The sequence below is a fragment of the Dromaius novaehollandiae genome, chromosome 2 (genome assembly GCF_036370855.1).
Source record: "Dromaius novaehollandiae isolate bDroNov1 chromosome 2, bDroNov1.hap1, whole genome shotgun sequence".
Taxonomy (NCBI): Eukaryota; Metazoa; Chordata; class Aves; order Casuariiformes; family Dromaiidae; genus Dromaius; species Dromaius novaehollandiae.
The window spans coordinates 157,323,658-157,346,127 of record NC_088099.1 but is presented as its reverse complement, the minus strand read 5'-3'; the positions used below and the strand labels follow the sequence as shown (position 1 = coordinate 157,346,127).

General features: G+C 37.9%; 1 protein-coding gene across 3 annotated transcripts in view; it reads right to left on the bottom strand.

The window, feature by feature from the left end:
• Positions 1-4,121: 4,121 nt before the first annotated feature.
• The window catches only part of FAM91A1 (family with sequence similarity 91 member A1), a 29,718-nt gene continuing 11,369 nt past the window's right edge, over positions 4,122-22,470 (bottom strand). For 2 of the 3 annotated variants that reach the window (XM_026110095.2, XM_026110096.2), the window contains exons 9-24: positions 21,946-22,052; positions 21,108-21,146; positions 20,881-20,993; positions 19,824-19,942; positions 19,307-19,419; positions 19,007-19,093; positions 18,080-18,212; positions 17,247-17,395; positions 16,631-16,765; positions 14,285-14,398; positions 13,081-13,153; positions 11,588-11,737; positions 10,978-11,085; positions 10,534-10,657; positions 9,215-9,284; positions 4,122-7,301 (exon numbers count right to left, since the gene is read on the bottom strand). In XM_026110095.2, the coding sequence (XP_025965880.1) occupies positions 7,107-7,301; positions 9,215-9,284; positions 10,534-10,657; positions 10,978-11,085; positions 11,588-11,737; positions 13,081-13,153; positions 14,285-14,398; positions 16,631-16,765; positions 17,247-17,395; positions 18,080-18,212; positions 19,007-19,093; positions 19,307-19,419; positions 19,824-19,942; positions 20,881-20,993; positions 21,108-21,146; positions 21,946-22,052 (1,829 nt within the window). In that variant the 3' untranslated portion in view covers positions 4,122-7,106. The remainder of the gene's footprint in view (positions 7,302-9,214; positions 9,285-10,533; positions 10,658-10,977; positions 11,086-11,587; positions 11,738-13,080; positions 13,154-14,284; positions 14,399-16,630; positions 16,766-17,246; positions 17,396-18,079; positions 18,213-19,006; positions 19,094-19,306; positions 19,420-19,823; positions 19,943-20,880; positions 20,994-21,107; positions 21,147-21,945; positions 22,053-22,470) is intronic. The other variant, XR_010388052.1, reaches the window with a different exon arrangement.

Sequence of the window (22,470 nt, the reverse complement as noted above, 5' to 3'; positions counted from 1 at the left end):
CAGCCTGTACTGGTGCCTGGGGTTATTCCTCCCTAGGTGAAGGGCCCTGCATTTCCCTTTGTTGAACTTCCTGAGGTTGCTCTCTGCCCATCTCTCCAGCCTGTCAAGATCCCTCTGAATGGCAGCACAGCCCTCCGGTGTATCAGGTGCTCCTCCCAGCTTTGTATCATCAGCAAACTTGCTAAGGAGGCACTCTGTCCCTTCATCCAGGTCATTGATAAGTAAAAGTTGAACAATACTGGACCCAGTACTGATCCCTGAGGGACACGGCTAGTTACTGGCCTCCAACTAGACTTTGCACCACTGAGCACAACCCTCTGAGCACAGCCTTTCAGCCACTTCTCAGCCCAGCTGTCTGCTCATCTAGCCTGTACTTCATCAGCTTGTCTATGAGGATGTTACGGGAGACAGTGTCAAAAGCCTTACTGAAGTCAAGGTAAGCAATGTCCACTGCTTTCCCCTCATCTACCCAGCCAGTCATTCCATCATAGAAGTCTATCAGGTTGGTTAGGCATGATTTCCCCTTTGTGAATCCATGCTGACTACTACTAATCATCTTATCCTTCACATGCTTAGAGATGGTATCCAGGATGAGCTGTTCCATCACTTTTCCAGGGATCGAGGTGAGGCTGACTGGTGTGTAGTTCCTTGGGTCCTCCTTCTTGCCCTTTTTGAAGGCTGGAGTGACATTAGCCTTCTTCCAGTCCTCAGGCACCTCTCCTGTTCTCCACGCCCTTCCAAAGATGATGGAGAGGGGACTAGCAATGACGTTTGCCAGCTCCCTCAGCACTCATGGGTGCATCCCATCAGGGCCCATGGACTTGTGGATGTTGAGTTTTCCTAAACGATCTCTAACCCAATCCTCGTCTTCAACTAAGGGAAAGTCTTCTGTCTCAAGAATACTGTTAATAAAACAAAACAAAACAAAACAAAACACTTTTTTCCAGCCTGTTGCTGGAAGTCAAGACAATACTAAGAGAAGTGCTGACACCTACAGGAGAGCACGTTTCCATCTATAGAAACCTCAGCCTACCACGTCCTACTGTATCACTCGCACTGTAAGGCCCTATTAAACAAGCGTATGATTTCACCAAATGGATCTGATTCAGTTCAAAAACAATGAATGAAATAATGCCTTTTCTCATTTTCAAAACCTGTGTTTTTATAGTTGAGGTGAAAATGCAAAACCAGTCCAATTCACGCTGACTGTTTGAAAGAGTTCAGAGAGCTAAAATAGTAAGCCATGAGAATACTTTTACAATTCATTTCTACTGCCTGTTACTCAGTCTGCACATGCCCTCAGCACCTCTCACCCCTGAGTCTAACTTCTTTCCCAGATTTTGGGGGTACAAATGCTCTCTTAGGACTTGAATTCAACAGGCCCAGTCTCCCACTTACATGTCAGCACAAACACCTCTCCCCTTCTCCAATCACCTTTTTCTAGACTAATATTCCTCTCCCCTTATCATCATTAGCTTAATTTCATTTCCACTTCTGCTCTGTTCCTCAGTTACCATATTCATTCTGGCATGATGATTCTTTCTGGTTACAAAGCTGGGCCAAAACTCTATTCATCAAATCTTATGGTGTGACGCAGGTTATACACATCACAGAAGAGCTTCCAAACACTAAGGTTTGTGTAGATGTCACAGGGAATATTATACTCCAGATGAATGACTTCATCTCTCCTATTCTTTCTCAATTACTCTCTTCTCAGTACTGAGGCTGCAACTGCCCTGCAGCTCTTCAAGATGCATACTTAAGAACTGAAAAAACAACAAAACAGCATCTTGACAAATCCTGCAAATTATTGAGTCTTAGGACTTCACTCTTAAGACTGAACACACGGCACAGTCCTTGGAAGCAGACACCCAGACGACCCACAGAAATCTAAAACTACCACTACGTGCAATGCTGCCCTCCAAACAGAGGGCATAAGCGGCAGGCTTGGGTAAAAGCCCACATTCACAGTGATGGAAAACAGAATAACCAAAATAAGTTCAAGTGCTACAATGGTAAAACCCTAAAACAACTGAAATAACTAAACTCATGATATTTACAAACAAAATACCACATAGGCTGATGCAAGACAAACACAGAAACCATTGTTCTCAAGCGATGTTATCGTGGATTCATATAACAGAGAAGCAATTCAAAAGGCACAGCCAAACAATCTGTGAAAGCTTTGCAGCAGATCTGTTAACAGTTTTTCATGGTGTTTGCTTTCTTTCTCCCTCCCCCCCCCCTTTTTTTTAAGCTGGGATGTCTCCTAGAGACACATCACATCTAGAAATAAAGGTTTCTGTCAGCATTTCCTTCTTTCACACACACGGAAAAAAAACAACAGGACAGTAAAGCCAACAGAAAAGAAAAAGAAGTTACCACTGTAGCCTCTGAGGTTAGGAAATCAGGTTATCTGCCCGGTAACCACTTCCACAGACCTATACAATGGGTTTCATATAGGAGAACTCACTACTGCTACAGCTCAAGTAGCGTGGGTTTCTCAACAGCAAAATTGCCCCCAAAATCACCACACACATTTGTAACGCTGGTCTAACACTGGTAGTTCAGTAGGGATGAACTGCAATGTTACAACATGTGATGCACTGTATTACTTACCATCGTAAAACTGGCTGGACGTTCCACTATACCAGTGTTATCCAAATAATTGAAGTTTTGCATAGCATTCAACACAGCTCTCCTTAAAAACAAGTATGTAAGATTGCTTCATGTATTTTGCAACCAAGATCATAGAATAACTCAGGTTGAAAAGGACCTAGGAGGTCTCTAGTCCAACCTCCTGCTCAGAGCAAGGTCAGCTATGAGATCAGGGTTTTATCCAGCCAGATTTTGAAAACCACCAAGGATGGAAACTGTACAACCTCTCTGGGCAACCTGTTCCAGTACTTGACTACCTTAACTGCAAAAAAGCTTGGCTTGAGTTGAAAATGGCCGAGCTGCTTGTTGTTTCTGGAGGGGGAGGGGAGGTGTTACTAATATTAGCTTCAAATGCTGAGCAATAAAACCAGATTTATTTCACCTCTAGTCCTAAGGGAAACTGAGTTTGCTTGTATTAAGCTGACAAAGCTAGATGGCATGCATTAATAGTATTGAAATGCAAACAGAGGCCTTGGGGGTGGGGAGGAGACAGTCACATGCACGTTCAAGAAAACCTGAGACAGAACAAAGGAAGGTTCAAAACCTAAACGGAGGTTATTAGGTTCCTTTCCCCATCTAGGTCTGTATTACTTTTTTTTTTTTTTTTTTTTTTTGGTAATTAAACAGACAGCATCCCACTGCCACAGGTATGTGCCAACAGATCTACTCAAACCCAAATGAGCTTCCAGTCCAATACAGTTTCCATCTGATGCCATTCTGCTTTAAGCCAGGCTTCAGATGGAATACGGTTTATTTTCAAGAAAGTAACAAATGAAAATATTGGTCTCACTTCATCTAACCTCTCAGCCAATAATTTATGTAGTTGAAGAAAACGGGTCAGACACCAACCTTACATTCCCAGAAGTGTTGGCAAGTGCTTTCAAATATCCAAAAGCTAGTAAGAAAACACAAGACAAGTACTAGCTTAACCTTCTGCAGAAGCAGGCAAAGACTCACACTTGTGTTGTACAGTTTGAAGTTTGCATTATCTATCTTAGTCAGACTGCATTAAAATATCTTATCTGAGACACACCATTTTTCATGTACTTTGTCAAGATACTACCCCATGGTTTAAAAAATTAAGGACATGCTTTGTTAAAACAAAGCTCCAAGGCTAGAGTTCTCCCATTCTGGGATACTGGCACCACTCGTAGGAACAATTTACTGGCAGCTGCTGGGCCAGTGTCTGACCTCAAGGAAAGCTGGCAAGCTTAAACTGTGGCTGCGAAGGAAGGAGCAGCTTCTTGTATTTTCCCTTGGAGTCTAAGAACAGAGTTATGGAAAAAAAGCTACACTAAAATAGGGGGTTTCTTTTAATAAAGCTGCATTTCTGGAGAATTGCATGCATATGGAAAAAAAAGATTTTCTGAGGACATCTGGTAGTCTTGCACGCTACAGTGACAAGGTGACATTTTATTACTATGCCCAAGACGACAAAACTACTGCATGTGAAGGATTCTGCACATGGTTTAACCTACACCACGGTTTATTTGTAAACATGTTACATGTGCCAATAATTTAATGGAACACAGACTTTGTACAATTCAATGTATAATATTAACAGTGTCACACTAGAAGATGTCAACTGTATTCAGTTACAGTCATACTTTAAAACCTTCAAAATACAAACCATTAGGAACACTGAACAAGAAAATGAAGATCTGAGAACCATGATGGACAGGAAAAGAACTGTGAAATAATAGGAATCGTGATCAAAAAATCTGAAATCAAACAAAATACACTTTCTAGTTGGCTCCTAAACATCTCTAGGTAAATCCATCTAGAATTAATACTAGTTGGGTTATGCCTAAGCACAAAGCCGATCTCTCTTTTGCAAGTTAGAGACCTTGCTGAATACAGAAACTTAAAATAGCTTTAAAATGTTGTAATGCACATGATTTTTCCCCACTGTCAATAAAACTAACTGAAGAAAAGAAAATTATTTCATTTGCCTTTATTTGCAATACAATATAAAATAGATTCTTTTGGTATGAAGATCTTGGAGATTTTTTTTTTTTTTTACACCACATTTAAAACAAGTCACATACGTTGACTAAAGCCTCTGGACCATCCCAAGCATCGGAGCTGTAGTTGAGTTTTCAGGTATTTTATGGAAATCTTTGGTTGCAATCTTTTCAGTAAACTTCAGATATGCAGACTTGAACACTTAAGCTCCTCAATTCATTCACTGAAGCACCTATTAAGAGTGGCTTGAGTTGTAAAAATTGCAACATATCTGCAATTCTCACCATTAACTGTGAGACTTATGGGTATTAAACAATTCTGAAGAGCAGACTAGTTTTATTTAAGAACTTTAAACAGCCTAATAACAAAGTCTCGGCCAATAACAGTGAAGGATATGCAGTGAGGAGAAGAAAAATTTTTGCGTCCATTTCGAAACTTCCATACAACAGATTTAACTTGCACTATCACCACTGTATATACTTTGTACAGACAGTGTGCATGGCAACATTTGCTACAATATGCCAGACTAGCTCATCTATTACAGCTCACTGCAGCATTCTTAAGCAATGTCTGCAGTACTGAAAGTGTAAACCATCCTCTAGTGTAGACCATCATCTACTTTTAGTTCTAGGTACTAAATTCTCCATATAATAATTTTCATGGTATATCTGCTTTCTGTGCCATTTCCCCTAAACTAACATCTATTTCCTCTTTAATTTCCTTTGAAGGAAATAAGACAATCAGCAACTTAAAAAAAATAGAGAGTACACACTTCCTGTATAAAAGTCACTGCAGTGTAAATAATCAACTTTATATAATCAAGCTCTTTATGTAGAATACTAAGTTCAGCTGCTGTTGGGAAAATATAAAAAACGAAACAGATGCAAGAAAGAGCAGCACTGAGCAAACTGAAGTACTATAGACTTCCAGTTTCTTCGAGCACAAGTCCCACACTTACACTGTAGGAATGTATATAAACCAAAAGAGAAAAGAATGCAACTTTCACAGTTCTAACTGATGCCACTGTACTTTGCTATCGTGGTACATTTTTCCTTTTCAAGCTTGCATCATGTTTTTTCTTACAGCCAAGCAGAGCAGGATACAAACCCAAACGCTGCCATTCTTCTCCTGGCTATATTTTCCAGCATCATCTATGCTACAGATTCTTGGTCTGTTACATATTGTAGACTAGAAATGACAGGATGGTTAAGTCTTATTTTTAATTATGACTATTTAAAACAATGCAGGTTCCAGTAAAGAAGAGAGATGGCAGAGTACTTTAGAAACCTGTGTTAAAACTCTTAATATTGTACACCTCTTGTTCTCCTAGTATGCTAAATGGGACAGCTTTTTTTTTTTTTAAACTGGCAAGAAGTTATAAACAAAATGAAATTAAACTACATAAAATCATTCCCCTACAAGTAGAGCCTGAACATGGTATTAGGTGAAATACCTCAGCATCAATGGTTGTCATAATGATCAGTTCACGGTTCAAGGAAAACAGATTCAGAGAAGTCTCTGCCTACTGGGCTCTAGTGTTACCTTCCTTTGCTAAGGACATTCACGTGAAAATCAAGAGCTCTGTTCTTTCAGTCAAACATTAATCAATAGGAAGAGATCTATTTATCTACCTTAAAGACAATTTATGACATCAAGCATTTTTCACAGCAATCAGCAGCAGCTTCAGATAACAATGAGGGACGACTCCCAGTGTGCTCAAATCTCCGAAGAGTCCTTGTTTCATACAAAGAGCAATACAAATCCATTATTATATAGAACCTCGTGAACAGAGCCAACCAGTTCAACTTTCCATAATTCCAGACCTCCATTAAATTATGTCAAAGATGAAACAGCACCACTCATTTTCAGAGTGGCCTCAAGTCATCAGCAGGACATTGAGTCTGCACCAACTCAGCCTTCTATAAGCATCAAACCCCTTCTTATTGTGCTGATTTGTCAAGGCCTCAGTGTTAAGCTGAACTACGTAATTCAACAATTCTTAATGCCCCATATCACCATGATACATTTTTTAAACAGTTGGTATCATTGAGCTTTCAGAGGAAGAGCCAAATCTCTTTCCTTTATACAGAAAGATTTTCAGTAATACAGTACAAAACTAAACAGAATTTATGTCTGAGTAACGAACATAGAAAACTACTATTGCAATTTTGTGGTGACAGCATAGAAATTTAACAATCAGAAAGCCTAGAAAGGGCATGTTTAGTTATAAAAGAAAGATTGTCTCAAGATAAAAATACAGTGCTGACAGCTAAAAAGCTCTCTGTTGCAGCAAGATATGCAGTAATGAGTAACACATTCTAGACAGTTTAAGCATTTCCCCAAAACTGCAACACAAGACATTTTTGTAACACTACTTTTACACGGATTATGCTGCAGCAGCAGTACACTTCTTAGTGGTTGGCACTATAAATTAACTGTAATTGAAGAAAGGCATTTAGTGATCAATGCACGAGAATCCCTATTTATTTGACCTGTTCCTTAGTTGTGGTTGAAATAGAAACTGAGGAAGGGGACCGTCCATTCCATTCAGATAATACGCCTTCTCTGAACATCAGATTCTTCGCAGGAAGTGGGACACCCATATCTGCAGAAGTAGGCTGCAAAAGTGAACTTGAAGAACCGGGATCAGGAAACTGATCCAGTGTTGAAATACCTTCCTAAAAGGAAAAGGAAAAAATGCAGGGTCTTAAAAACAAAGAGAATCAGAAAAGGATTTAAAAGCTATAATATGACAGGCTCATCTAATCTGCTGCTATATTATTTAGTGTTTCTGAAGTGTTACTTTAATCCAATGAACATCAAATCACTTTGGAGGTAAAAGCAGAATAAATAAAAGAAAGTATGAAGTAAGCATATGTTTGCCTCCACTATATCTACAAGTGTGTTATTCAGGTTCCAAGAAGCCTCAGGGAAATTTGAGGCTTAAAAGTGAAGGGAAGACTTGGCAAAAAATAAACTCTCATTATGAAAAAGCAACTAGTGATTTCACTACACCCCAATCACCTCTTTGTGAAATAGAGCCACAACCAAGAATTTGTTCATTTGTTTATGTGATAAAGCCACTGAACAGACTCCAACAGCATTTAAGAGCACTACATCCTTCCCTCCCAGTGCCAGACTCTTTAATCCTTTGAAAAGGGTCTGGTTGGCAAGGAAGAACAGTCCTTGGATTTGCCTTCAAGTGCCCTCCACAAAGAGGGCTAACATATAGTCTTATTCTTGTCCTTGACTGCAGTGTTTCCCTTCAGGCTGTCCTCTCAAAGACAAAGTAACCAGCCTTTACATCTGAAATTCTCCAGTATCATTTTGACACAAATGGTCTATCAAAAAGAAAAAGCCTAAAATAGAACTTCCTTTTTTTTTTAAACCTGGTGTTCTTTGAGTCATACCGACACATAGGTGAACTTCAGGGCAACAACTGTATCAGCCTGAGCATGTTAAGCACTGCCACTTATCTTGTGCTAAGAGGCATACACATATTTGCAGGCACTAACTTGACCATATTAAGTTTGGTTTTCTCAGCTTAAAAATCACTTCTTTGTTTTATATAGATACATAAATATATATATATATGGGGGTGCCTATATATATATATATATATATATATATGCACCCACACCAAGTACACACACATATATAAAACTTCAGAGACAGCATGTGTGACTTGGATTAGGACAGGAGTCATCTGACACTGACAGATGGCTTCAAGGTTCAAACCTACTGGGAGCCTTCAATATTTCTATCTTCAACAGGAGGAAAAAGTTTCATGGTCCCATCATCCACAACACTATCTGGTCAAGTTACCTGCAAGTTCCTTATCTTTCTAATAAGATAGAATTTCAGACAAAAGTATCACAAAACATAAGCAACTAAGTAGTTTTACTTTAGTCCACTTTACATGTGGACACACCTTGCTAGCACACAGTGCCATACAAAACTGGAGCAGCTACAGGCTTGCATAGCAACTAAGCAGAAATGCCAAGGCATCTATTCTCTATCCACGCTCTTAAAAAACCTCCCAGACAGGATAAGTAGCTTTACTTATTAATACCCATTCATCATGAAGTGCTAGAGGATCTTAGAACAAATGCAAAAGTATAGTAGTATCAAGTTTATGTTAGTGTATTTTATTTTTTCTTAGGGAACACAGTTGACTTAAAATGCAGGTAGCATTTAAGAACAGTAGTAGCTCTATACTCTGCACTGCTCTCCCTGATGTACCTAGGAAGCAACCATCAGAGCAGGCTGTGTGTTATATCAGGAAGAAGGAAGAATAATTTTGCTGGGCAAGTTCCATACAAAAACAATGACAGTAATTACAAATAAGATACAAACACAGAAGTTGAGACAAAGATTAAATAAAACCAGAAAGGAGGTAGGGAAATACTCCTGTTTTGTTACCAGTAAAATTTCAGAGTTTGATAGTGCTCTTAATGCAGTTATCATTTAAAGAAAAAAACAAATAAACCAAACCACGTATGTTTCCACACTGCAAAGAATAGCAAAGAATAGGGCAAAAAGGGATGACAGACCATACAGAGTGATTTACAGCTCAACTGTTCCTCCTTACCTGGAATGAATGAACAAAATTAAGGACCTGTAGAGACAGCTTTCTACTGGAATGTAAGAGTTTTTGAAGGCTGCCAAAAATGAAAGAGGAGAGAAAGCATGTACAAATAAAGCAAATAAAAAGTGCACACCATCAATACCCAACCTTTCAAGGTGCCTAAATACTACTAGGGAAAAAAGTATCAAAGTAAATAACTGAAAAATAACTTGTGGTACCTAACATCATGTGACAAAAACGTGACAAACTTTTTGTGACAAAACCTCCACAGTAGTTCCTAGTACTGAAAATCAACGCAAAAAATTGGTAAGATTTTTAGATTTTGTTCTCACCTGTCTTCTAGTCAAGATACCCAACAGAAGTGAGCCTTACAGAAGGACATACAGCAGATTTACTTATACATTTACTAAGTAGTCACAAAAAAGTCACAAAATTTTGCATTCGTACAGAAAACTTGATGATAGTGTTATCACTGAGAAAAGATGCTAAGTAAACCTCAAACCATCCGCTCTCAAGTCTAGTCACGAGAGCACTATTTTCCCTGTTATTTATACTGTGCTCAAACGAAACTAAAAATTGCAATTGAAAAATGTTAATTTACTTAACACATTAATATATCAGACTTCTTTATGACTCAGTCTCACCTAAAACAGTCTACTAAGAAGTGGTCCCTAGTTAGCATGACTAAGAGGGAGGTTATCAGCACACTATTATAAGTCAACTACTGTAGTAAAATCTCTGAACCATGTTTTCAGGCAGCCTTATTTTGGTCTCTAGCACCATAGCCTAAAGGGAGGTGCGGGATGGAAATCCATGGATGCTCATTGCCGGAAAACGGCAACCTTTCATAAAGAAAAGTTACAGTCAAAAAACAGAAGTTACCTTGACCATAAGCCAGCACAAAGCTTAGCAAATAAGATACTAAAAGCAAAGAAAATTGCCACATGAACTAAATGCATTTTACATCAAAGTTTCACGAGGAATTTTTTTTTGGAGAGGGAAGAAAAAAAAAAAGTCTGTGCTAGGCCAGTAAAGGGAAATGAGCAGGAAGGTGCCCCCAAAGCGCTTCTTTCTGAGCTGTGTATCGATGGTTTACCACAAATAATTCATTTTCATCTTGCAAATACTACAAAAACAGACTAATCTTTACATTACAGCTGGTATCTTTGAACCTAAAAGTGACACCACCTACCAATACACTACAATTCAGTTACTCTGTCAAACTTGGCTCAGTTCTGCTCTTATAGAGTTGTAGGAATCATTTTTTTGCAGAAGCTCTGGACATAACAGATACAACCTCGTAAACCTGCAACAATGCTCACCTTTCTTTTCTACATAATCCATGAGTGGCAATTTTTCTGCAGACTTTCTGATTTAACTCAGAGCTGAAGAGTGGAATGCCAAAGCATAATTCCAGGGGAACCCATTCCAGTTCTGTTGTGGGTACTACAAGATGAAAAACAAAAGAAAACAAACAAACAAAAAAAAAAAGACAACCAAAGTTTAAGAAAAGACAAACCAAGAATATTGATCTCAGAATTGGTTCTCTCAGATCAGGAATCTCTTGGACAGTTCACACTTTTGAAGACAATAGCTTCATTTACTGAACTGCTCAAAGATTTAAGGGAATCTGAATTTTAAGAAGAACACAGCGTTGCACTATCCCAAATAATATCAAGCAGCATAATGTGTTCAGATCCCTAAAGACAAATTTCTGATTGGACTAAAAACTTTTAGTCAGTACAAGCCTTTTGTAATGTTTTTACCTTCAGGGCTTTGCTTGACTGAAGAATCCATTGAAGTGTCTTCTATTACCATCTCGAATGATTCTGTACTCCCATTTACATCAGATCCTGATGCCAATTCAGCCTCTCCTAGAGGTAAGGCAATTCTTACATAAATATTTAGCTGACATAGGGTTAGTTACTGCCTGATGTAAGGAACTTCACACAAATTTTGCCCAAAGGTGATACATCTATAAAACTAGAGAAGGGATATGGAGAAACACAGGACCTTTACTGATTTTAGGACTAAAAAGCAGCTTAAAAATCCTCAACACACTCATAAAAGATAATGTTCTGGTATATAAAAATGACACAATTTACTTTTAATGCTTTGAAATGATTCTTTTCTCTTCCTTTGAATGTTCTAGTTCAGTAGTTTTCAGCCACCCTTTGCCATTTTTGAACTACTCGCACAGGATAATTAAGTCAGTCAGTCTATTGCTAAGAGATTTACACTTAAGATGGGTTCCTAGATGTGTTTGAAGATATTTTGTGGACTTCTAAATCAAACAATTGTAATCCTTCATTTAACTTTGCTGAAGTGATTGCATGTGAATTAAAGGAACACAGACGAGAAATACTGGTAACTAACCTCTCCCATCAGAAGCATCACTCAGCTTTCTGTTAGCCTGCCGACTTGTAGGGTTCAACATAGTGACATAGCCACAAAAATGCTGTAAATCCACTTTGTTTCTCAGTATTCTCAAAGCTGTATGAATGCCCATGTTCACACGAGAGAAGTCTAGTAGAAAAAAACATATATTCCAGTTTACCTTAAAAGAAGCCTCCTCCATACCCATATAGTTCACCTCCAGGCAAGGCTAAATTTTTATTGTCTGGATTTCTCTCTCCTGTAATGCTCCAACATCAGAGGGTCCAGACAATGCATAACAGAACACTATCTTCCCACACCAAATACTAATTAGTACCTTATATTACAGTAAAATTGTGGAGGAGAAAGAAAAAGTACAAACTGAAGATGATCTCTTTCAGTCTCTCTCTCTCTCTCTCTCACACACACGCTTATACAGCGGAGATGGCAAAGTTCAGCTAGAACCGACTGATGTCCAGCTCTTTCACTGCCAGACTTTTATAGCAAATTCAGTACAAGAGACATGCTCCACAGGTTTAAAATTTTGAAGAAATACAGTACAGTATTAGAGGGAAATAAGAAGTTACAACCACCAAATTGTTCATGCTAGAAGGAATAGCAAGTTAGAGACTCTGTCTTCAAGATTTTCTGCCTAGCATCAAAGTCAGAAGAAAATAAAGATTGACCAGAGAGAGCAAATATAAAGATAACTAATTTCAAGCTTTAACAAATAAATAAGGAAATTAGATTTATTTCTAATTAAGTGGTAGCTTAAATAATTTTAGATTATTTAGATAATTTTAGATCTGAAAGTTCACATGTATGAGAACTCTCAGCTGAGAAGGCTGTGGCCTCATCTATCCAAAGCTTGTGCCCTATTCACCAAGAAATATTTCAGAATACATTAATTCCTGACTTTCAAAATTAGTTGAGCTAGGCAGACCTTGAAGGAACAGGAGATTTTACTAGGACAGCTCTTCCTGGGGAGGAAAAAGCCCCTCCACAGTAGTTCCTAGTACTACTCGTCAACATGAACAATTCGTGAGATTTTTCAGGTTTTGATCTCACTTGTCTTCTAGTTAAGACACTGAGGAGAAGTCAGCCTTACAGAAGGATATACAGTAGACTTATTTATACAGTTATTTATACAGTGTGCCTACTTACTAACTGTATAAATAAGTCTATATAGTTAGTAAGTAGGCACAAAGAAAGATGCTTCAGGAAGCTACTTCTTTACCTCTATGCTGGGAGAAAAGAGGAGCCAGAAATCACATTCTAATTAGGACAGAGAACGTAGAAAGGAGGAGAGACGCTCTCTCTCTAAATTCAGAGCAGAACTGGCAACAATTTAAACATTCTTTTAATTTGCTTGTCCAACTTGGATCATAATCATGAGAAAATTTGTATTGAAAGAATTAATGCAACCTTGCACAAGGTAGCATCTAGAAAATGAACACTGTGGTGTAGAGATTACATTCAAGAAAGACAGTTACCTCCCTGCTGCTCAGCTTCATCAAATGGAAAAGGTATATGCATGGTTTCCCCCATTCCGTGCATGCCATGTCCCTGAACATCAAGAAATTTAAATTAGCAACAGAAAAATATATTCATCAGCCTAGCTTTGTTCTACTTGTGCTCCCTTTTAAGGCAGACTATCAGTCAAGTTGATAAAACAAATAAGCGGATCAAAGTGATATTTATATATTAAAGCTCTTGGGTTAGCAGAAATGGGTAAAATAAAATACCCTACCCTTCCCACCAAATGAATGAAAGTAGATGCAATGAAGTTAAACTTCAGTAAAGAGTAGCAATTTTTCCTCTACATATTAGTTGCAAACAAAGTTCATTGTCACTGTGCATTTCAAAGGAGCAAAATAATGGAATTTCCACCCCTAAGCATGGAAGAATTTTGAGCAATCAAGGCTGTCACAAGTGGGCCTTTAAGAATGTGTAATTTTATGTTCGTTACAGTATTAAACAACTATTTATCTGAATGATTAATTCTGAGAGTTCACCTGAACGGATAGAATAGGAAAAGTTATTTAATTTCCCCCAAATAATGAGACAAACCCACTCTATTTCTGAGGTTTCTGATAAAGTGCATGTTCTGCTTTTCACCAGTGCAGTCATGAATTATTTGAGCTGTATTGTACTGCAAGAGCTGAATATTAAGCTCTCTGAAAAAGTACATTTCTTACATAACAGTACATACCAAGCTACCTTGTTCTACTCCCTGTAAATCTTTGCCAAAGTAAAACACTTACTAGCAAAGAGCTTGCTACTATCAGCATCACCCCAGCACAAAGTTGTGCTATAGTCCAAAACAGCTATTTGCACAGGGTTTTTTTATGTATAAAGTTTTACATTCACACACATATATGTTTGTATATATACATACATACGTATATGTATGTAAAACTGTAATTTAAAAAAAAAATGTAATTCTTAAATTACCTTATCAGTAACTGACCTTTCAGTCAAGCTTACTGGCCACATTGTTTTGTATCCAAGGTGGATTCATTTACAAAACCATTCTTTACGACCATTTAATTGGAGCAGCACTGGCTAAAGAGGCTAAACACATTTTTCAAGTTTTGACAAAGAAATGTAGCTCTCCTATATTCTTAATACTCTCTACTGTGTAGCAGCTTTACTCAAAATTACATGTTTTCATCATTTATACAGAGCATTCTGTACCTGAATTAGAACAGCAGAATGTGTTAAAGCATCATTCAGCATTGTGAGCACATTCGAAGTAGGAACTACTCCTGGGTCATGACCCCAAGACGTTATTAGTAAGCGATCATAACCCTAGAAGACAGAAATTAAGACTATTTACAGTAGTAACGGATTATCCAAGCTTATAAAGTGAAATACTATAGTTAGGTTATTGTTACATATTGTTACAATTAGGAAGTTACCATAGGTAACTACAATTCTATAGCGTTATACTTGGTACCAAGGACCACTCATGGTCATATTCCTGGTAAAGACAGAAGTTCGCCAACCTCAAAGTTAAGATGCTAGTTTGAACAGGAGGTATCTGTCACCAGTCCCTGTAGAACTATGCGGCCATCGCAGCAGTCTCCTAGCAAATAGGAGATGAAAATAATCCCACATAAATTTAAAAGCAAAATATACACTAAATAAAACTAACACTGTCGAAAAGAGAGAAAAGATTTATCAACCCCAAAAATACCTATCTGAGATGGAGGGACAGGGAGAAAAAGACACTGAGTAGGAAGCAATTTCCACTTCTGAGTTTGCAAGACTGAGTTCCTTTGTCTCTCTGCAAGAGCTCTAGAAGTGCTTTGACAGTTCCCTAAGAAAATGACACTGCAAAATAGTAGCAGGAAAAAAACATTCAAGTCTGTACACAGAGGAAAAAGTCTCCAGTAAATTCATGATAATACAGAATGGGAGATCATTTAGCACAAGAAAATCTGATTCATCAGCACACTGAAAATTCAGTTCAGTAAGGAAGTTTTCCGAGGCTGGACACTTTTTATTAAAAAAAAGGGGACAATCCATACATTTACCAGCAGTTTAAGCTACTGATAAGGCTCAAGTTCTTCTTCAATGGCCTTACAAAATGCCTTCTGCTCTAGAAGCCTAGATTCACTTAATTCAGTATACTTTAAAATATGTCTTAAAAATAGGGAGTATCAACATTTTTTAAAATCAGAAAGGTCATGAAGAGTAAGGGAAGAAACAAAGAGATAGACATAAGAGATGCGAGAAATACATCTACAAATCCAAGAGCCAGAGACGGCTGCTAGTATTAGGCACATCTAAGACGACACATCCTTCCCTGAAGGTCTCCATACCGCTCGTGTTTAGCTTTTCAAGCATCTACTCAGAATGAAGGGATGAAAACAGTAGAGACCTGCCTCCAATTATAAATTCAGACTAAATTACTTTATGAACTCTGTCACGATCAATGAGACCCATGGCCTGCTAAGTCTCTGCTGAGAACTTGGCAGGCTTTCAAATCAAAGCCAATAGATATTATGATTTTTAGTTCAGACGAGTTTAGAAGTATCCACTGCCACTTCTACCTAGGTTTGGCTAGGATACAGAAGAGCTAATGGTACTCCTTTGTGGCATATTTGGCACTATTAGCATCTCAAAGGGACAGAACAGGAGGAGATCTTTCAGGCATGAGTTGGACAAGTCTATACCATCTTGTGGAACTCCTTGCCAAAGACCTGTAGGGATGCTGTCAAGTCAGATGGATTCAAGGCTGGGGGGAAGGAGGCTGAGCCACTGAACAGTGCACAGATAAGAATTCCAGTGACAGCCTCTAAACATACATCACACACAGTTCAGGAAGTTCTCTGATCAGAAAATAGAGAGGCTGGAAAAAATCGTAAGACTAAATATTATATATCGTGCTTTTTATTCCTAGGCATCTACTTACAGCCACTGCTAGAGACAGGCTACTGGGCTAGGAAGACCTTTTGTCTAATCTAGTGCAGTCTTTATTAAATTCTTATGTCATTTAAACTGCAGGGAAAATTACAGCCTAGAACTTCAAAGTCTCCCTCTCAGATTCTGACAGTGGGCAAACCAGGAGTGATCAGCTTGGCCATCCTCCAAACCAAGCAAAGTTGTTGTTCCAGCAGGAAGTGAGGGCGTCCTTTCCTATACAGTTCTAGGAAGAGCATCATATACTATGCTTCTGTATCTTTTGCTACAGGTTTTCTACATCTACCCCCCACTTGGGGGGTAGGCGAGGGAGGACTTACAAACTATATTCACAGTAACTGCAGTACCACATTTTACATTAAAATTGAAAGGAGCAGTACCAAATACTCTGAAGTTGCAATGTGACAAGAAATGAGATAGAAGTAGCATTCTTTGTTCAAGAGCCTAAAAGAAAGCAAAACAAGATTCTGCATAAACTTGCTTCTAAGAAAGGCATACCAGTAAAACAGTAAATGGTACTTCTGACTTCAATTGTTCTCCCTGAATGCTTTAGTGTACAGTGTACTTCTGAAACATTTGGAAAAGGGAGGGAGAAGGCATTCATGCATACAATACCTGAAAAATTTCTGGGAGTTTTCGAAGACGTGTTCCTTTAGAGAGCAAGAGAGAGGGTGGTCCTTGTCCAGTTATATGGTAAATATACAGTTTGAACCAAACTGAACTGACTTCTGGTATTGCAGGTCCAATATGCTGAAGAGAGATTATCCAAGAAATTGGAAAGAGCCTGAAACTGCAACTTTTAAATGTACAGATGTAATTTAAGAATCAACCATTTTAAAAAAATATATAAAGCTAGTTTTGCAGCACAGGGGTTTAACTGTATTAATTTACTCTGCTAAATAGAGATGATATCCTAGGTACTTAGTCCAGTATTGGAAGACTCTCTACAGGAAGATGATAGTAAGTTAGGTAGTTCTAAGAATATGAATTCAAGCACAGAATATCTGTCATTGAGCAGATATATCGTTAATAGATTAAATAAACTGAATGTAATAAGCATTCACATTTTAATTCACTAAAGACTTATTTTTCAGATGAACGGCAACACTGTTCTGCATGCTAATAATTAAATCTTCTTAAAAGGGGCATCCCATCAGACTTTTCTAAAACAAAGCTACTAAGAAAGTATGATAGTATTAGAGTCTGGGGTTTTTCCCCAGTATTTTTTCACCTGGGGTGTACAGCTGCTAATAGGTCGAATTTCATTGGTGAGTGGTGCCATAGAAACCAGCAGAGTATAATTTTTGTTGAGAACTCTACTGCAGGTAGCTGGATCCAAGCCGAGCAAACTCTCACATCGTAAGAGATCCAAGGGAAACCCTATGTTAAGAATGCAAGATTCTTAAATCATCAGTTGAGATGAAGCATACAACCCAAATTATTACTTCAGATTTTCCATTCTCCCCTGCTGAGCCATGAATGCAGTATTTCCCACAAATAAGTCTTAAATTTACAGATTTATTCAAATTCACCTCAATTTTAGCAATCCCAGTCATACAGGCTTTTCTGGCACAAAACTACCACTTGCTAACTGATCCCAGGAAACAAGTACACACAGACAGACTGAGGAAACCAGATAGGCAAAAACCTTAAAAATATCTACCTATATTAGAAGAATATACTCCCTTTCATGACTTGGAAAACATTTCTCTGAAGAAATAACTCTGCCTGAATAAATGGTGACTCCTTTACTATAGTCTTTGGAACTGGATGATTTGAAAACAATCCCTTCCTCAAGTTCAGTTTGTCTTGCCTTTGCTAACTTTAACCTGTTGCTCCAGACATAAGTCCATGCCTGTGCAACTGGATCTGTCATTCAACATACAAAAACAATACTGCAGGCTCAAAGGATGATGAAATGTGATGTTTTGGCTGCAAAATTTTTTAACTGAGTAAGGTACTGATTGCCTTCTGAAATAGCAGCTTGATCAGAAAGCTAAGAGTCCATGGCAGATAAGTAAACAAGCTTAGAAGGATTTCCTGATGAAAAAGTGTTCACAGTACCATTATTTGGTTGATCAGGTTGTACAGCTTGTGCCCCTAGGTCTTTATTATGCCGCAAAAACAGTATCGTGTTTCTCAGTGTAAGTGCATGATCAAAGTACCGCTGTGCTTCCCCTTCACCTGTGCTTTGAACCTAAGCAAGAAGCAAAATAAATGTATACAAGTGGCACATTGTTTATATAAGCATCAATTACACAAACAGAAAAACTATCAAATCCACATTTTAAAGCTCTGTAATTGCACAACTGCTCTGCAGCTTATAGGCAAGGATGATTTACAGCAACTATTAAGCGAACAGTGACTCTTAGCCACAGCTAAGTCAAACAGTCAAAAGTACACAAAGACAGCATCTAAAAATTAGAACAATCGCTCAATCTTTAGGTAGGATACCAGCCTTTAAATGTTCAGTCATCATGGCTGGTAGAAAAAGGATACTGTAATTAACAGCACCGTCCTACTACATAATTTAAGAAAAACAGTAGAATTATCTTAAAAAGAGGCTAGGTTAAACATTCCAGCTAATAATGGTCAGTATCTTCTACAAAAAAAACCACACGCACTTCTTCAGAAATATTAACATCTTACCAAAAAGAAAGCAATTTCCATTTAGCAAGTCCTAATGCAGGTATGCATATACACAGACTTTGACAAATGCAGTTCTCAAACTCACTTTGCTCACCAGACACGCCACATTCACATACATGCATAGTGCATCCCTGACAGCCGCTGCAGGCATAAACGCCAGGAATAAGCAAAATTTTAACTGAACTACTTGGATTCAGTATGGTCAGGTTTGTGCTCCTATTGTTGTATTGCTAAAAGAGGCTCCTAAAGCAGTCATACAAAAGGAAAATATTGCGGGGGGGAAGGTTTTCTCCCTTTATACAAGTGCTGAAAAAACATTTGGCCATGCACATAACAGATTACCTTTTCCAGCTCCACTAAGAAACTGTCAAGAGACTCATCTGACAGTTTCCCAACTTCAAACATGGTGACTGCATGACTTTTCAAGTTCTGAAACAACAAAACAAAACTGTCTTAATTCTCTAAGAGAAGAGAATGCATGGGCAAACAAAGATTTTTATTAAGCAAAAGTGTTCCTTATTCTCTAAACAATTATTATAAGTGTTTCTAAAATAAACAAAGCTGTACTATACTGAAGTTAAAGTATTTTACACCTTCTATATATTTGTTCTTGGCATAATAGATAGAACAATTTTGACATACTGGTGAAAGATTTCCCATCATTAAAAAGGCAGTGAGAGTGGAATCAAACAGGAAGGCAATACGCTTTGTGTGCCCGCTACACAGATTCAGGCTGCTCACGCTGGCTGTGTCAGCTAATGAAGAACAATAACAAAAAAAAGATTGTGTTTTATTTAAATAGAAAATCATCAAGTTTAAGTCATAAATATATTACAAGCCAAAACCCAAAAACCCTTAAGTGATGTCAGATTACAACAGAATTTCCTTGTTACTACTAAAGTATTGATTAATTCAAATTTTATTTTTGAAGTTGATAACTGTGTTTATTAATATCCATAATACAGATTACCTAAATAGCTTCTTTCCGAAGATTTCTTGGTTCTTCAACCAAGCAGTAGACCCCATCTGCCCCACTTCATACCATGCAAAAAAGGATCAACACAATCTATGTGTTTCACCTCTTTCTAGACCCCTTTACAGCTTATGGTCCTCTGTAAATAACTGATCCTAATGCATTAAGTTCACTGTTAGTGCTAACCTGGATCATCTTGACTGTTGGTATCTGTATCTGTGGCTGATGATCCAGCTTCCTGTATAGGACTTCTGTTTTCCCCACTGTCCCATGAAAGCAGCATCTTTTGAGGATCCAAAGTACTCCTATTAATGTGAATCAAAATCCACGTCTATTGGTCACTGTAGCACTGGAGAAGTAGCTCTGCCTTCCAGTGCTAGCACTCCATGCACAGGCATGCCTGGTACATCTCTTTCAATGCTTCCAAGCCCTAGACCAGTCCAGCTTGATGCCCTCAGAGTCCTGCCTTAGCTTTAGGGGAAAAGCTTGTTCCAAGTTTTGAAAACACTGGGTTTTGAACAAGAGATCTGAAGATCAAACCATCACCTTTCAAGAAAAATCCAATGGAAAAATCTAATTTGCTTTGGCCCGAGAGTCCAAGTTAACATTAAAGAAAGCTCAGGCATAGTGGTTGTTTTAAATGGACCAGTAAAAATTGACTAAACAAAGTAATACAACCCGGCTCTCCAGCTCAGAGAGCCCATTGCTGACTAGGATTAACATCACATCCCCAGGATTTTATACATACATACAAATATGTATATAGATGTATAAGTGTATGCACATACATACACACATACAAACACAATGTACTTTTTTTCAGGCTGTCAGTGACAGAACTACAATGCTACCTCACAGTAAGCAAACATCATGTGCATATTCACTGACAGCAGCACCAAGAGACATTGTCTCTGTACTACCAGAGTAGCTGTAGTTTCTGGCCCCGGGACATGAAAGCAAATGCACACTTGTCTACTTCAAGAGTGTATTTAAAGGTCAAAAAGCCAACACTAAGTAACCGCAATAAAAGTAGTACATTGAACTTACAAGGGTAATTTACTACTCCTTATCCTCAGGTTACAGAGGTAATCAATTATTCTTCTCATTACAGATATTAGAAAGCCAAATGAGATTACTTACTGCAGAAGTCAAAAGAAAGCAACCAACAGCTCTATAATCATATCTAGGTTCTAGTTTTCTCTTTAATCAAAAAGAAGCTTTGTGCAGAAATGGAGACACTTACTTCAGTCTGTTTACTGAAGGAACATTCTTCCACGATGGATGAAGATTATCCAGGTTTATTACTTGGCCTTTTTTATGTGCAAAGCCTAACCGACAATACATGGACACAGCATTCTGAAGAAACACACATAAATATAATAAGGAACTACAACATAAAACCCATCTTTGAAGCCAGGTTACAAGACTGACCTTTTCACATCGAGTAACAGATGTATTATACATACATACCTTTACTAAAGATAAGTCAATCTCCAGAACATTTGCAAGCTAAAAAGCAAAAGCAAAGAATCAACAATCCAGAAAAAGCAATCCAAAGTAACTATCACTTGTGGGTTTTTAGAGGTGTGGGGAGAAGGGGTGTTGTTTTTAAAAACAACCAGTACTAGGAGGAGCAGTTCTGTCTTCACCAAGAGTAATGGGGGGGGGAAGGATGAAATCTCCTAATTGTTCTACTTCAAAGCATGCAAAAGAAACATGAGGTTGTGTTCCACTGCGCAACTTCTGGGATAATTACTTATATCAGAAGACAGGCAAAGAGGAAAACAAATCCCAGCTGTTTAACAGATATTTTTCAGAAACTAATGCACATAGTTTTGAGAACTGGACCCTATAAAAACATATTTTTAATATTAAAGTTATAAATACTTGTGTAAAAATTATTTTCCTGCTTTAAGCCAGCTCTCTGCATGTTTTCAATGTCAGAGAAGAATTCTTTTTTTTTTTTTTTAAATCACATTAGCAAAACAGAACCAATCTGCTTAGAACAGAGAGAAAATAGACTCTACTCCAATTTTAATTGGAATAAAATAGTCTACATGTATAACCCTGTAAAAATTCACTTCTGCTGATGGAGCTGCTTCACTGATTATACACTTGGTACACATTTGGTCTGCAGAACGATAAGTTACATCCAAGATTAAAGAAACAATTTGGATCTCAAATCTTCCAAACCTAATGACAAAGTCACTTGGTATTTATCCATATCTCTTCCATAAGCATTTCACCAGTGTGCTTTGAGCCCTTTCAGGTTTTTCTGTCTCCCTGACACAAGCTAAGTTTTACTCACCTCTGCCACATTAGTGTGCTCATCTATTGAAACAAATATCTTGTAGAGGAGAGTTTCAAAGTAATCACCTTGCACTCTGTTCATCACAAAACCTTCAAGTGGTGGCACTGAAAATAATTACTTGCAAGGTTAAAATTTGGTCACTTTCTTTTTTTAATCTGCTTAAGAACAGAAAAATAAACTTACACTATTTCGTTTTCATGATGCCTGTAATTCTGAGGTTTTCCCAGAGTTTCAAAAAATAAAAGCCTAAAAGGTAGTTTATACAGTATTTACATTTAAAATTCCCCCATCACCTTGAGAAAAGTAAAAACTAAAGCCACTCTATCTTGCATCATAGTCTTGCAGACTCCAGCTCATTCGCTATAGATAATTCAGTCACCTGGCTCAAAAATTTCTAGGGAAAAGGCTGGCTTTGTAATATGAATGGAGAGTAAATCTCATTTCTGACTGAAAAAGAAGGAAGAACTCCAGAGCTGAGAATCTCAAAGTTAATATCTAAGCAGTAACTCTCTTGTATTTAGA